This window comes from Ursus maritimus, unplaced genomic scaffold (assembly GCF_017311325.1).
Source record: "Ursus maritimus isolate PB19 unplaced genomic scaffold, ASM1731132v1 scaffold_6, whole genome shotgun sequence".
In the NCBI taxonomy this organism is placed as follows: Eukaryota; Metazoa; Chordata; class Mammalia; order Carnivora; family Ursidae; genus Ursus; species Ursus maritimus.
Genome location: NW_024426774.1, coordinates 63616332 through 63630858, shown reverse-complemented (window position 1 = coordinate 63630858; position 14527 = coordinate 63616332). Strand labels below are relative to the sequence as shown.

The 14527-nt window shown below is 50.6% G+C and overlaps 1 protein-coding gene across 1 annotated transcript in view; it reads left to right on the top strand.

Annotated features, from left to right (window-relative positions):
* The window catches only part of EML6 (EMAP like 6), a 280912-nt gene that overhangs the window by 263466 nt on the left and 2919 nt on the right, over nucleotides 1–14527 (top strand). Inside the window, exons 32-40 of the mRNA XM_008700449.2 lie at nucleotides 4511–4719; nucleotides 5553–5710; nucleotides 6278–6392; nucleotides 7981–8169; nucleotides 9624–9796; nucleotides 10208–10370; nucleotides 11952–12055; nucleotides 12743–12896; nucleotides 13306–13406. Of these exons, the coding sequence (XP_008698671.2) occupies nucleotides 4511–4719; nucleotides 5553–5710; nucleotides 6278–6392; nucleotides 7981–8169; nucleotides 9624–9796; nucleotides 10208–10370; nucleotides 11952–12055; nucleotides 12743–12896; nucleotides 13306–13406 (1366 nt within the window). The remainder of the gene's footprint in view (nucleotides 1–4510; nucleotides 4720–5552; nucleotides 5711–6277; nucleotides 6393–7980; nucleotides 8170–9623; nucleotides 9797–10207; nucleotides 10371–11951; nucleotides 12056–12742; nucleotides 12897–13305; nucleotides 13407–14527) is intronic.

The window sequence follows — 14527 nt, the reverse complement described above, 5'->3', positions numbered from 1 at the left end:
TCACTTTCAGTCTGGATGTATCTTTAGGTTCAAGATGAGTCTCTTGCAGCATGAAAAATGGTTTTCCATCCCTTCACTTTCAGTCTGGATGTATCTTTAGGTTCAAGATGAGTCTCTTGTAGACAGCAAATGGATGGGTCATGTCTTTTTATCCAATCTGCAACCCTGTGGCGTTTATGGGAGCATTTAGGCCATTTACATTGAGACTGATTATTGAGAGATATGATTTTAATGATGCCATGTTGCCAGTAAAGTCTTTGTTTCTATAGATTATGACTTTCTGTTCTGTATCACTCTTGGGGCCTTTTTCTTTTGTAGAACCCCCCTTAATATCTCCTGTAGGGCTGGTTTCGTGGTTACAAATTTGGTCAGTTTCTGCCGATCCTGGAAGGTCCTTATCTCTCCATCAATTCTGAATGACAGCCTTGCTGGATAAAGGATCCTTGGCTACATGTTTTTCTCGGATAGAGGTTTTAAAATATCCTGCCAACCCTTCCTCTCATTCCAGGTCTGTGTAGACAGGTCTGATGTTATGCTGATATTTTTGCCTCTGTACGTGAGAAATTTCTTCGCCCTGGCCGCTTTCAATACTGTATCCTTGGATCTAATATTTGCGAATTGCACTATGACGTGACGTGGCGTAGGTTTGTCGTGGTTGACCTTGGGAGGGGTCCTCTCTGCCTCTTGGACATGAATGCTTGTTTCCTTTGCTAGATTAGGGAAGTCTTCCGCTACAATTTGTTCAAATATCTCTTCTAGACCTCTTTCTCCACCCCTCAGGGATGCCGATGATTCTGACATTGGAACTTTTCATTGAGTCAGTAATCTACATTCTTGAGATTGGATTTTTTTTTTTGAGCCACGTTTCTGTTTTAACTTTCTCTTCTACCATCCCATCCTCCAATTCACTAATTTGTTCATCTGCCTCATTCACCCTGGCCGTCAGAGCGTCTAGTTTTGACTGCATTTGATTCATAGCATTTTTAATTTCTGTCAGATTCGCTCTCATTTCCGCCCTTAGTGGTTCTATAATCTCATTAATATTTTCGTTAATATTTTCAAGTTCACATCATCTTGACCATTGTTACTCTGAACACCACTTCGATACTTTTGGTTACTATCCATATCCATCAGTTCTGTGGCAGGAGCCCTGGGCACATTATCTTTTCTTTGCTGGGGGGGATTTCTCCTTCTTGTCATTCTGATGAGGAGAGGTTGCTGGGTTGTCCAGAGCCCAAACTATTGACCAGGACCCAGGCCGTGCGCACTTGTTTTACAGGGATCTTAGGGATGTGGGCTTCTTGATTTTTCAGCCTGCCTTCTGGGGGAGGGGCCTGCCGCACGGATACTCAGGCAACCCTGTTTGGGTAGAGTCTCCGTGTCCCCTGCGAGGGGGGATGGGGATGGGCACGCTGTGAGCCAGTATTTCCAGGCTTTTGTTCTCTGGCGGCTTTCCCTGGCGGTCTGCTGTGCCTCTTCTGAGAGTCAGAGCAGCAGCGGCCGAATTTCAGCCTCTGTCACAGAACAGAGAGATCGCAGTCTGCTCTCCACTGAGCTCTCTTGGCCACTTTAACTCTGTTTCTGTTGGTGCTGCTAAAAACCCTGCAGCGTCCCGGGTTGTGCGCCCCACAGCTGGTGTCCTAGCCCTCACTTCCAGGGCCGGCGTGTCTCTGTCCTTTGTGTTTCTAGCACCACCAGCCGCCCAGGGTTCCCGCACGTGCTCCCGAGCTCCCAGTCTCAGTCCGGTTCCAGTGAGTGCACCGGAGCTCCGGTTTTCCATCTGGTCACGTGCGTTCCCCGGCTCATGGTCTCAGTCTGCTGTTTCGTGGGTGCCCGTCTGCGAGTCCGCCTGCTCCCCCGTGCAGGTGGCTACCGCTTCCCAGTGCCCGAATCTGGCGGCTCCCTCCCCCTTCCATTTATCTTCCGATATCTGTGCGCAGATTCACAGCTCCCCGCTTCGTACCTCAATTCTCAGCGCTGGAGATGTTCATTTGTAGAGATCCAGATGTATCTTCCTGCGTCTCAGGCTGATTCTGTGGATGTTCAGGATGGTCTGGTACCTATCCAGCTTGACTCAGGGGACCGGCTGAAAAAGGAGACCCCCTACTCCTCCGCCATCTTTTTTTAATCCCCCTAAATAAGCTTTTAAACATGACCAAGAAAAGCCTTCTCTTCGGGAACTTTCTCCCATTGTCTCTGTTGGAACGAGCCCTTGGGTATCTGCAGAAGGGTTCTGAGCCAGTAATATCTAACGGTTGGTCACCAACCACCAGCTCTTCTGAGCCGATATTGTGTGGTTTTTCCTTCACTTCAGTCCTGCTTAGAGATGATACAGTTTTGAGGGAGGTTTATCTACATTTTGGTTACCGTTAGAGAGTATATCATTCATTCGTCATCTGCTAAAGGACTGTTCTTGTGGGACTCCATTGGTGTGAGTGTGTGTGTGTGTGTGTGTGTGTGTGTGTAGTTAAGAAACAAAGTTGAGCACAGAATGAGCTTATTATATAAAATGCACGTTGTCAGATCCTCGATACTTGAGTGAAACCTGTTCTGAGCAATGTAGAAGCCCATGCAAGGCGGGACACAGGCACCCCCACAATTAGAGGGGTCCATGGATTAAAACCTCCTCTGTCTCTTTAGTGCCTCCTTGTACTGCTTCTCCTGTAATCCAGCCGTTCAAATCTGACTTCTGTTGGAGAAGGGAGAGTTGCTCATGTTTTCCTAAGATGTGTAGTATTTTTACTGATAGCTCACAGTACATCTTTGTCTCCTATAAGTGTTGCAAATGTTTTCTCCCTTTGTGGTGTTTGTCTTTTAACTTGGCTTATGGTATCCTTCGAAACTCGGAGTTTTCAAGCCTCTGAGCCCTACCTAGGTAAGGAAGTATTTGTTTTTTGTTTTTTGTTTTTTTAATAATTTTTATTTTGTTCTATTAGTCACCATACGGTACATCCCCAGTTTTTGATGCAATGTTCCATGATTCATTATTTGCGTATAACACCCAGTGCACCATGCAATACGTGCCCTCCTTAATTCCCATCACCGGCCTATCCCAGTCCCCCACTCCCCTCCCCTCTGAAGCCCTCAGTTTGTTTCCCAGAGTCCACAGTCTCATGGTTTCTGAGACTGACTGCCCTGAGCAGTACTGTGTGGGTCTCCCCCGCCACTTCTGGGAAGGGCTTGGGGGCAGGGGGTGAGACTGAGGGCCAAAGGCTCAGCTGCATGAGAATCCACCACCCACCGCCACTCTGCTGGAGAGCCACTTACAAACAAACAAACAAACAGTGAAATAGGTGAAGAGAATCAAGAGAACACTTACTGTGATGAGCACTGAGAAATGTACAGAAGTGTGGAATCAGTATATTGTACCCCCTGACACTAATATACCACTGGATGTTAACTGTATTGGGATTTTTTAAAAAATGTCAGTGAGGAGGAGGGGAAGACAAAAAGTACATGTGAGCAAATAGGGAGAGGAGATAATTAAGAGGAAATTGGAACTAAAACATTAAGAATAAGTTCAAAGAAAATGGAAAGAAATTTAAAATAAAAATTAAAAACTCGAAGGCTGAAAAGCAATGCTGAGGTAAACACAGATGGGTATAAGATGTAGGCTGAAAGACGAGCCAGCAGGTCTAGACCCAGTGGGGAGAATGTCCGCTGCACCAGCGGATGCTCCCCAAACAGTCGCTGTGCTCAGCTCAGCTCTTGGGGCTTCACTTGTCCCAGATCTTTTAATCCTCACAACACCTTATAAAATGGGAAGTCTTATTATCCCCGAATTACAGATGAGCCAACTGAGGCACTGGGGAGTTAAAATAACTTTCCCCAAATTGCTCTACAAATAAAGGGTGGAGCTGGGACTCTCTGAGGACAGAAGTTAAAGCTCCTCAGATGAGTCAAACACATAAATGGGGTTAAGGAAAAAACTGGTAATTAAGTAAAAAAAGTAGAATTTTTAAACCCAAAAACCATGAAAGAAAAAGGAATGTGAAGGACTTTTCTTTTTTTTTTTTTTTTTTTTAAGAACATGAAAGCAGAGAATCTTGGAAAGGAATAGAGAACTGGCTAAAGGAGTGGGAGTCTCCAATTACACTCCAGGGGCGGGTTCAGCTTCCTGTGGGTGGGAATCCTGTGGTGAGTTCAGAGACCAGAGGAGGGGAAATGAAGGGTGCCCTTTGCCCTTTTCTCATATCTGGAAGCTTCCATCTCCGGGGCCATCCCTTCCTTCTGTGTTCCTGGGTGCCTGGATGTGGCTTGTATGGGTGGAGTGGGATGGGGGTTATGTTAGCAGCACTGCTGCTCTGGAAATTTCCCAGCCTCTCTCTCTCCTGCTTGGAGAGCAGTATCTGAGGTGGGGAGGGTGCCATTGAGGAAGAAGACATACCTGCAGTGTACCCTGGGCCTTGCTGGGATGGAGAGCTATCCTGAACTGTACTTCAGTGCCTGGCCCAGAGTATGGGACACCCCCCCCCCCCCCACCAACCAACAGACTCTCTCACCCATACAGGAGCCAAGGTTGCCAGCCGAGGGGGTCACCTGGAGCGCATATTTGTGGTGGAATTTCGCCCCGACTCAGACACCCAATTTGTGTCTGTCGGGGTCAAACATATGAAGTTCTGGACCCTGGCAGGCAGCGCCCTGCTTTACAAGAAAGGGGTCATCGGGTCCATGGAGGCTGCCAAGATGCAGACGATGCTCTCCGTGGCCTTCGGTGCTGTGAGTTCCAGCAGAAGCTTCCTGAGAGGGGACCCTGATCCCTGGGCATGGGCATGGGGGGCACCTGTAGCTACGAAGCTGCAAACAGCGAGAAAGCTATTTCCCCATTTTCTCCTTTATTGGCTTACTTGCAACCATTATTCCCTTTCCTTAGCATAGATGGGTGAGTTGACTGTATTTTTCCCCTCAAAATATTCACTAGAAAAGGTTGGGCCCCCACTCAGGGCAGGAGCTTCATCATTCTAGAGGCAGACTGACTTGCAAGGCTGTAAGGCATGGGTTAGGCGCAGAGGCTGTGGGACGGATTACCCCCTGGACAGCCTCCCGATTCCTCCTAGCTTTCTTATGCCCCAGATGCCCCAGCTGATGCCTTGCATAGGCTGTGGGGCACCCTCAGCCGACCCAGGCTCCTCTGGGGACATTCTGAAACCCAGCCAACTCTGGGTCCTGCAGGTATGGATTTATGCACCTGGTTCATGATCCCACAAAAGTTTGGCCTGGAGTCCTGCCCCATACCCCTTACTCTGCAATCCTCTGGGGCTGGATCCCAGGATGGAAGTTCATTTACATGCAGACTTGCACACAGTGAGGAAGTCAAATGCCCCAAACCAACACAGGAGAGTGAATTTCAAGGCTGGGTGATTTTCTTATCATATGTGCCTCGTGGTCTCCTGCCAAGTCTTTTGCCTTTCCTTAGCACGGAAGGTCAGTTTGAATGTGTGTTTATGTTTCTCTAGCTCTGGTTCCCTAACCGAGGAGCAGGTGGCTGGGAGGGGACCCTCTTGAGGGCTGCTGTGAGTGTCCTAGTATGGAAGGTGTCCCTTTGTTTACAGAACAACCTCACTTTCACGGGTGCCATCAATGGAGACGTCTACGTGTGGAAGGACCACTTCCTCATCCGGCTGGTGGCCAAGGCTCACACAGGCCCCGTCTTCACAATGTACACGACCCTTCGGGACGGACTCATAGTGACCGGTGGCAAAGAGCGGCCGTAAGCTGAAACTCCTCTGGGGACAGCTGGTCTTCTCTTATCGTCTTGGGAGAAAGTGACAGAAGCATTTCCCACTGGGAGAAAAATGGAGATTTTCCTTCTCCCACCTTTTCTGCAGCAGGGAGATCAGTCTACCCTCTCTCCAACCTTTCAGAAGTGCAAGTCAGGGAAAGGGAGAGGTGGCTTCACAGTCGACCCCAGTGACGATGCTGGCCTTCAGGTGTTCCTCTCCGTAGCCCTTTGGGGGACAGGAGGCTGGGGAGGAGGGGAGAGAAGTTCCTGTGGGGACAGAGATGTGAAAATGAAGCAGAGAAACATAAAAACGTTTCTCTTTGTGTTTGATCTGATTAAAACATGGTTTGATATTTTAAATTGCAATCCTCTTTCCTTTACCATAGTGGCCTTTGAAAGTATTCCAGGAAATCTTCCAGTCCAAATGGTTGTAACCACTCATCCTGCTGGACCCCAGTGGCTGTGACCTTGATGATAGGGACAGGGGACCTGGAGTGTCATGGGCAAGTCTTAGGATGAGAGCCAACATCCTAAGTGCCTCTTGATCCTTTTTAGGACCAAAGAAGGAGGTGCTGTGAAACTGTGGGACCAGGAGATGAAGCGCTGTCGGGCCTTCCAGCTGGAGACGGGGCAGCTGGTGGAGTGCGTGCGCTCCGTGTGCCGGGGCAAAGTGAGTGGGCTGGGCTTCCCCCAGCTGTCCCCTTGGGGCTCAAGTGAGAGTTCAGCCAGACACTTTGCCTGGGCCGGATCGTTGAATCCTTACAACGAGCCTCCGAGGTGGGATTTGCACTGCCGGGTGGCGGGGAAGGAGGGGGAGTTGGCTTCGCAGAATCCAACAGACCCAGGTGCTTCTGAGTAGCACTGGCTCTGTGACCTTGGGTGTGTTACTTAACCTTTCCGTTCCAGCACATGCGTCGTTGTGAGGATCACATGTGTTGTAATGCCTGATGCCTTTCCTCATGCCTGGCTCATAGCACATTCAGGGGATGGTAGCTGCTGTGATTACAGATAATATTATTACTGTAGGTGCAGAGATAGTCAATAATTTGCCTGTGTCCACAGTTACACGGTCAGTAAGGGGGCGGGAAGGGGCCGTCAGACTGTCTGACTCAGGTTTTCAAGTCATACCTGGGCTGAATATCAGAAACAACGTGGGCTTGGGTTTTTTGTTGTTGTTCTTTTGTTGTGTTTTGCTTAAATATGGATGTCCAGGCTCTTGGCCAGAGCTGCCGAATCGGGATCTTAGTCGTGATGTGTGTTCCTTTTTTCCCTTTCTTTTTTTAATTCCCCAAGAAATTCTGAGGTACTTGAAAATAAATCTTAACCTCTGTTTATACCTCGTGTTTATATTTTTGAGTTATTATCAGTCTGAGAATGTGGCTTCTGGATGTTCCTCATAAAAAAAGGCAGACATGACTGGGAATCTCCATAATTAGAAATTGGGAGCTGTGTTTTTAAATAGACAAATGGCAGTCATCCGGTAGGGTAATGAGCCATCCAGGAGGTGAAGGCAGAGCTGAGCCCAGAGCCTGGATGTCATCAGGAGACGGCTTCTTGTTCAATGTGAGGGAGAATTTAGGAAGAACCCGAGCTGTCCGACAGCAGAAACTGGCTGCCCAGCTCTGTAGGGAGCTTGCCGTCTGTGGAATGTTCTGGCAGAGACCAGATGATGGAGAACTCTGCTGACACTCTCATCCAGGGTTGAGGGAGAACAGGAAAAATGAGGGGGAGACGTAAGGCTGGGCGATTGAGTGAACAGCAGAACCCCCTTGGCCCTTCCTGTGGCAGTACGGTTGCCAATAGAGCCACTCTCCCGTTTGCTCTAATTGTGTTCTTCTCTAGGTTATTCTTTAAAATACAGATCCCATCTATTTATTTATTTATTTACCTATCTTCATCTATTTGTCTGCCAGTCGCACACCCACTAGATATCTAGTAGACCATAACACTATTTCATTTTAAATTGCGGCAAAATATAGATAACGTAACAATTTACCATTTTAGCCATGTTTAGGTGTGCCGTCTAGCGGTAGTAAGTACGTTCCTATTGCTGGGCAACCGTCGCCCCCGTCCACCTGCAGAACGTTTTTTATCCCGTAGAATTGGAACTCTGTACCCATGAAGTGCTCACGCCCCTTTCCCCTTCCCACCGGCACTTGGCGACCGCCATTCGACTTTTCTCTGTGAATTGGGCTAGTACGTCATAGGAGTGGGAGCATACACTGTTTATCTTCTTTCTAATGTTTTTATTGCAACAGGGAAAAATCTTAGTAGGAACCAAAGATGGAGAAATAATTGAAGTTGGTGAAAAAAATGCTGCTTCCAACATCCTGATTGATGGGCACATGGAAGGGGAGATCTGGGGCCTGGCCACACACCCCTCCAAGGACATCTTCATCTCCGCCAGCAACGACGGCACAGCCCGCATCTGGGACCTGGCTGACAAGGTGAGGGGCCCTATCTGCCCGGGCTTGGATGGCCGCAGTTGGGCCTGGCCGGAGCCTGGAGGGGAGGAGAGGTCTGGCCAGCGTCAGACCAGAGGTGGGGGATGCAGTGGGTCAGCAATTAAGTTCGAAAGCCTAATAACAGACGTCCCGCTCACACACACCAAGCCATCTGCCTTTTAGCTGTGTGCTCATCCATAACCGTAGTACAGGAGTCATCTGAAAAGGATTTTTCTCTTGTCGTAGAAGAGTCCACAAAACCTTAAAAATAAGGAGATACGTCTTCCCTGGATGAGAAGACTAAAAATGATTCAAAACACCAGATGTTCCCAAATGGAATATGTCAATCAAAATCCCAACTAAGTTTCTCTTGGAGTTTGGAAAAAAATTAAAAATAAAAATTCATCTTGAATAAAAAATAGCAAAGAGTAGTCTGGGGGAAAATTATGGTTACCAAGTCTTATCTGATATTAAAACAAGTAGTTAGGGGGCGCCTGGGAGGCTCAGTCAGTTAAGCGTGTCACCCTTGCTTTCGGCTCAGGTCATGATCTCAGGGGTCGTGGGATTGAGCCCCGCATTGGGTGCTGTGCTGGGTGTGGACTTTGCTTGGAATTCTCCCTCTCCCTCTGCCCCTCCTGCCAGCTTGCTTGTGCTCTCTCAAAAAATTTTTAAAAATTAAAAAATAAAACAACTATTTAATATCTAATAATTAAAATGGTTGGGTTCATCACAAAATAGCCAGTAAATATTTCATTCGTATTTTTAGTGTGAGGATCAAAGAACAGATACACAAAAGCCTAACTATGGTTGTTACAGTCCCGTTAATTTTCATGATTATTTACTGTGTTTATTGTTAACGACGGCTAACATTTAGTGAGTGCCTGCTCACACCAGACACCTCACATACACGATCATTAGTGCTCACGGCAGCCTTGCACGAGCAGTATTAATATCACTTCTTTTCAAGTGGGAAATGGGGAAGTTACGCACACGCATCCGGCTAGTGACAGCCAGGCTTCAGGCTTTGAACCAACAGGTGCAGAAAGCTGCCGCTCTTCTCCTGAGCAAGAGGCGGGCCGTCTGAGGCTGGCGGCTCCGGCCGGGTTTGCCGCCTGTTCCTACAAGTAAACCGTGGCGCCCCGGCTGCTCTGGTGCCACGCCGGCCGAGCGCACTGGTCGCCGGACATCGTAGGGGCCGCGAAGCCTGCAGTATTGACTGCCAAGCCCCTTACAGAAACAGTGCGCCGAGCTCTGCCCCGATACGTGTTGTCTCCCAAGCTGTTCTAGCTAAAACCTAGAGCCGCCTCGGCTCCTCGGGGACAGTCGCTCTACGAAGCAAGGGGTCTGGAGGCCCAAAGTGGCCGCAGAGACAGCCTGAGCGCTCCGGCCTGGGGGCGGCATCTCCCCGGGAGCCCAGCCTAGGACTCAGGCGATGTTGTTACTTTGTATCGACGTAGAAGCTGCTGAACAAGGTGAGCCTGGGCCACGCGGCCAGGTGTGCGGCCTACAGCCCTGACGGGGAGATGGTGGCCATCGGCATGAAGAACGGGGAGTTCGTCATCTTGCTGGTGAACAGCCTCAAAGTCTGGGGGAAGAAACGAGACCGGAAATCTGCTATCCAAGACATCAGGTGCGTAGCAGGTGGGCTGGGCAGGGAGAAGAAGGGTGGTTGCCATTCCGGAAGGGTCGGGGCTGGACTGAAGAACGCAGCTGGGAGGGTCCCTTTCAGCGAGCCAGCTGTGAAGGAGACTCTCACGCAGGAATTCTTAGACACGTCTTTGCTGATTTCGTGAGAGTTTTACCAAGTAAAAACTACATGTACCGTGCCATTCTGCCTAAGGCTCCGTGTCCTTACTGCCCTGGGGTCGGACCCAGAGAAATTGCTGAGTTCCCTAGAATGTCAGAGAAGGTAACCGTGTGGGAGTCATGAAGTGAGATCGCCCTGCCTTTGAGCCTGGGAGGCCCCTCCCAGCGAGACCTCACGTTTGCGCAGCCCAGACAGCCCTTCTCACGGACCATGCTCTTGGATTGCTTTTTCTAGAATCAGCCCAGACAGCAGATTCTTAGCCGTTGGTTCCTCTGAACATACAGTTGACTTCTATGACCTCACTCAGGGCGCAAGCCTGAACCGCACTGGCTACTGCAAAGATATTCCAAGCTTCGTCGTTCAGATGGATTTTTCAGCAGATGGCAGGTACATCCAGGTAGGTGTCGGCTCTGACGCTCTCCAGGGTAACCAATAACAATAACAATAATAATAATAATAATGATGATGATGCCAGCCGCAGCGACCACGGTGGCGGCTTATGGTAATTGAGGGCTTGCTCTGTGCTGGGCTGTCCACTAACTTCCTCTTCATAGGAACCCTTTCAGTGCAGTTCCTTTCCCCCGACTTGATTAAGGAAAGGGCAGAGGCCTAGAGAACTGAAGAATGTTGAAGAATGAGAATTCTAAAAAGTAGAGCTGTCCTTCAGTAAGAAACACAGGCAGCATAAGCCCTAATCCCCCTCAGTCCTCCCCTTGCCGCCTCCCCTTCAATGCTTCCCAACGTCGGGTTCCCCGGGGCTGTACCCGAGCCTCTGTGGTTTCTCATACGTCGTCATTTCAAATCCACATCTGGGGAGTGTGGCCTGTCCACACTTGGGGCCCGAGCTCTGGGCCTGGAGTGGAGGCTCCTCACTCCCCTGGGGGAACAGACAGGTGGGAAGGGACGAAGAGGGGTCCCACCTTTGGGACTTACAGCTGAATGGAGAACGATGTCTTACCCAGCACTCTGAACAAACACTAGGTGTCAGGGAGCCGGCCTGGAGCTGGACACCGGCTGCAAAGTGAGAGGGCGCCCGTTCATCAACGAGGATTTACTGAGCCCTGTGCCACGCTAGGCTTTCGGGTGGACAGAGGGGGCCTGCTCCCGCCCTCCTGGAGCTTGCCCGTAATGGAGAAGACAAGCGTTAAACAGATAATCACAAAATATACATATAATTGCAAATTGTGATTATGTGCTGGGAAGGAAAAGTACAGGGTGCTCTGAGAGCATTTAACAGGCGCCGAATTTAGACTCACTTCCTCTCCGCACAAGTGATATTTAAGCTGAGGTCTGTGGGATGTGTAGGAGTTAGCCAACAAAGAGAGGCGGGAACATTTTTCCGGGCCATCTGTATGAAGTCCCTGAGGTGGGGAAGATCTCGGCACATTCCATGAACAGCAGGAAAACCTAGGGGGGCCGGGGCAGAGGCACCCACGGGGGTAGAAGGGGCTGCAGGTTTTCTGGAAAAATCTTATCTCCCCCTGGAATATTCTCAAGAAAGATGCTTCAGAAATCATCTACGTCAGTTGGTGTCAATGAGAAGACTTGCCCACCTCTGTACCAAAGGACTTGTTCCTCTGAGAACAGGGATTCCTGAACTTGGAGCATCAGACACCCCCTGGAGGCTTTGTTAAAACACAGATTGCCGGGCCCCCACCCTCAGAATGTCTGGTGCGGGGACCCAAGAATATGTATTTCCAACAACTTTCCAGATGCTGCTGCTGGTCAGGAACCACATTTGGGGAACCACTGCCTTAGGACTTCGGAAAAGAACCAGAAAATGAATGGAAAAATGTCCTGCTCACATGAATTTTGCTGCAGGCTGGCCACAGGCTTTGCAGCCTCAAGCTGAACTTGGATTTGTTGAACGTCCTGGGGATCTGGAGGCTGGGCCGATGTTCTGGGAAACAGCACACCGAAAGGGGAGCCGTTCGAACTGGGGAGATGGTTGATGGACATGGTTGCCTTCTGCCCGCAGGTGTCCACAGGAGCCTACAAGCGCCAGGTGCATGAGGTCCCCCTGGGGAAGCAGGTCACTGAAGCCATGGTCATCGAGAAGATCACCTGGGCCTCCTGGACAAGGTGACTGGACGAAAACACTTCTTAAGGAAAAGGTCACAAGGGAGCCTCTTGGGCCAGGCTCGGTCTCCAAGTTTGCGTGTGGCCAGGATGTGAAGCCGCTCAGAGATGGAGCTGTCTTGTCTTTGGGGTGGGGGTGGTGGGGGTGGTTGGCGGAAGGCTTCTTGGTACCAGTTCAGGCCACTGGCTTTGGTCCGACTGGGGCTTTTGAAATGCAAAGTCCCTCCTTTTGTGTCATCCTCCCAGGGCACAACCGCACCCAGCAAGTGCAAAGGGAATGGGCTCCAGGCTCTGGGCTCAGCGCCCGCACAGCGCTGGGAGGCACTGGACGGCCGACACGGCCGCTTAGCAGCATGAGGAAGGGGGCCTTGCCAGTTCCAGGGAAAGGACACCACCCGGCTGTGAGCTCGAAGGTGCCCAAGCAGGCACACACTCAGAAGGGAGGACTAGAGGGATGAGGGACAGAATCAAAGATGGGGGTGACTTTTCTTTTGGGGTGCAAGGGACTAGGGCAGAGCAGGACAGTAAGAACGAGGCTGAGTGCACAGAGGGGGCGGGGACAGAAGAGCCACGTGATCACAGTGAATGACGCAAAATAGCCCTTTCTGCCTCTCATCCCTGGGAGAAGATGCCTGACTGCGGGAAGCCTTCTCCCACCTCCCCTGCTGACTCCTCTTCTCGTTCAAATAGCATTCTGGGGGATGAAGTCATTGGCATCTGGCCACGAAATGCAGACAAGGCTGATGTCAACTGCGCGTGTGTGACCCATGCTGGCCTCAACATTGTCACCGGAGATGACTTCGGGCTAGTGAAGCTCTTTGATTTTCCATGCACAGAAAAATTTGTGAGTCTTCCTCAGAGTAACCTCCCTGCACTGCCTCCGGGCTCTTTCCTTCTGCAGACTGCAGGAGGTAGGGGCCGCGTTGAGACGGCCAGCTAGAATCTAGAACAAGAGGAATCTTGTTCCGGCCCTGTGGAGGTTTGGTGATCCCTAACGGTTTCATCTCCCTCTGGAGGGGAGGTTCTGGAAGCCGGGGGAAGGGGGGATGGAAGATGTACACATTGGCCACCTCAGGGAAGAATGGATGGGAAGGCCAGTCGGCGAAAGGCTGGCTAACAGAAATGTCCAGACCAAACGGGAACGGCAAGAGTGAAGATGATTCCGGGAGGGGAAGACGGGAGTCCTGGATGTGGTCTATGGTTCCTGGTAGGGGCAGGGTCTCTCAGCTGTCTCTGTTCACTTTTGCTCACAGGCCAAACATAAGCGTTACTTTGGCCACTCCGCTCACGTGACGAACATCCGTTTCTCTCATGACGACAAGTATGTGGTCAGCACTGGAGGAGATGACTGCAGGTAGGGCCGGCTCGGATTCCCCAGGCCTGGCTGGTACTCTCTCTCCCCGTCCCCATGTCAGGTGTCCCGGGAATCAGTCCCTCCCAGTGACACAGAGAGGGGTTGACATCCTAATGCAGACAAGGACTTTTCAAGTATGGTCTTTAGTCTCTGACGACCCCCAACCCAAAACCTGATGGGCCCATGTCCCCACTAGAGCTGTCCTGGGATTGGTGAGAAGGGGAGGGCATAAATGCTACTCTGAGCACTGCTGCTTCCGGGGGAGGGACCCAAGATGGCTGACCAGGCAGCCCATGGCAGCCGTGCATATAATCAGGTTAAAATGACCTCGATCCGTAGGTCTTTTAACTCCTAACTTCCAGCTGATCACGAGTTCTTAAGATGGATGATCAATCCACAACCAACCAAGAGAGGTTTTAAAAAGAGTAGTAAGCCCCAGTCACCCTAAGAAACAAGGGTGTTCCCCGGTTTTACATGAGATCAGATGGGAAGTGCAGCTGTTAGGCCCAGCGCCAGTGAGTAGCAGCAGAACCTCGGCCGGCTGTTTGGACGGGGCTGCTTTTGACCTAAACTGCGGCTCAGTGTGAGACCGGCCCAGGGTTCCGTGTGAGGCGTGACTGGCCTTCCAGTGATTTGGAAGGACCCCGCCAGCCTGCTCCAGAGATGACATCAGCCTCTTCAGCATTGCCAGGCCCCTTCCTCTTGTCCTTCCAAGGGCATTCCTTATTTGGATTGTGGACCAACAGGACGAGGCGGTTCCTAAACTCTCATTCTCCGCCTCTAACGTAGTTGAAGGGCTTTATTGCAACGTGAATATTGGTTTCATTTCAGCCCAAGCAAAACTCTTGGAGGGTGGGAATGAAGAAAAAATATAGCAATCCAGATATTTTTATGGTGAGAGGGGTTGTGGAAAAGGCACCTGAAGAGAATGTCAACCCAGTTGCTGTCCAAAAGGGTGGTGCAGAAAACGCCCCCAAAAGCTGCTTTCTGATAGCCCGCGGGAGAGCTCGGTCTCGGGTCGGCGGTGCCGCCAGCGGCTGCCACTTAGCGCCCTCGAGATAATTCCGCCGGCCGCTCCCGGTGGGGTGGGAAGAGCCCCTCAGAGCCGCCCCCCCCCCCCA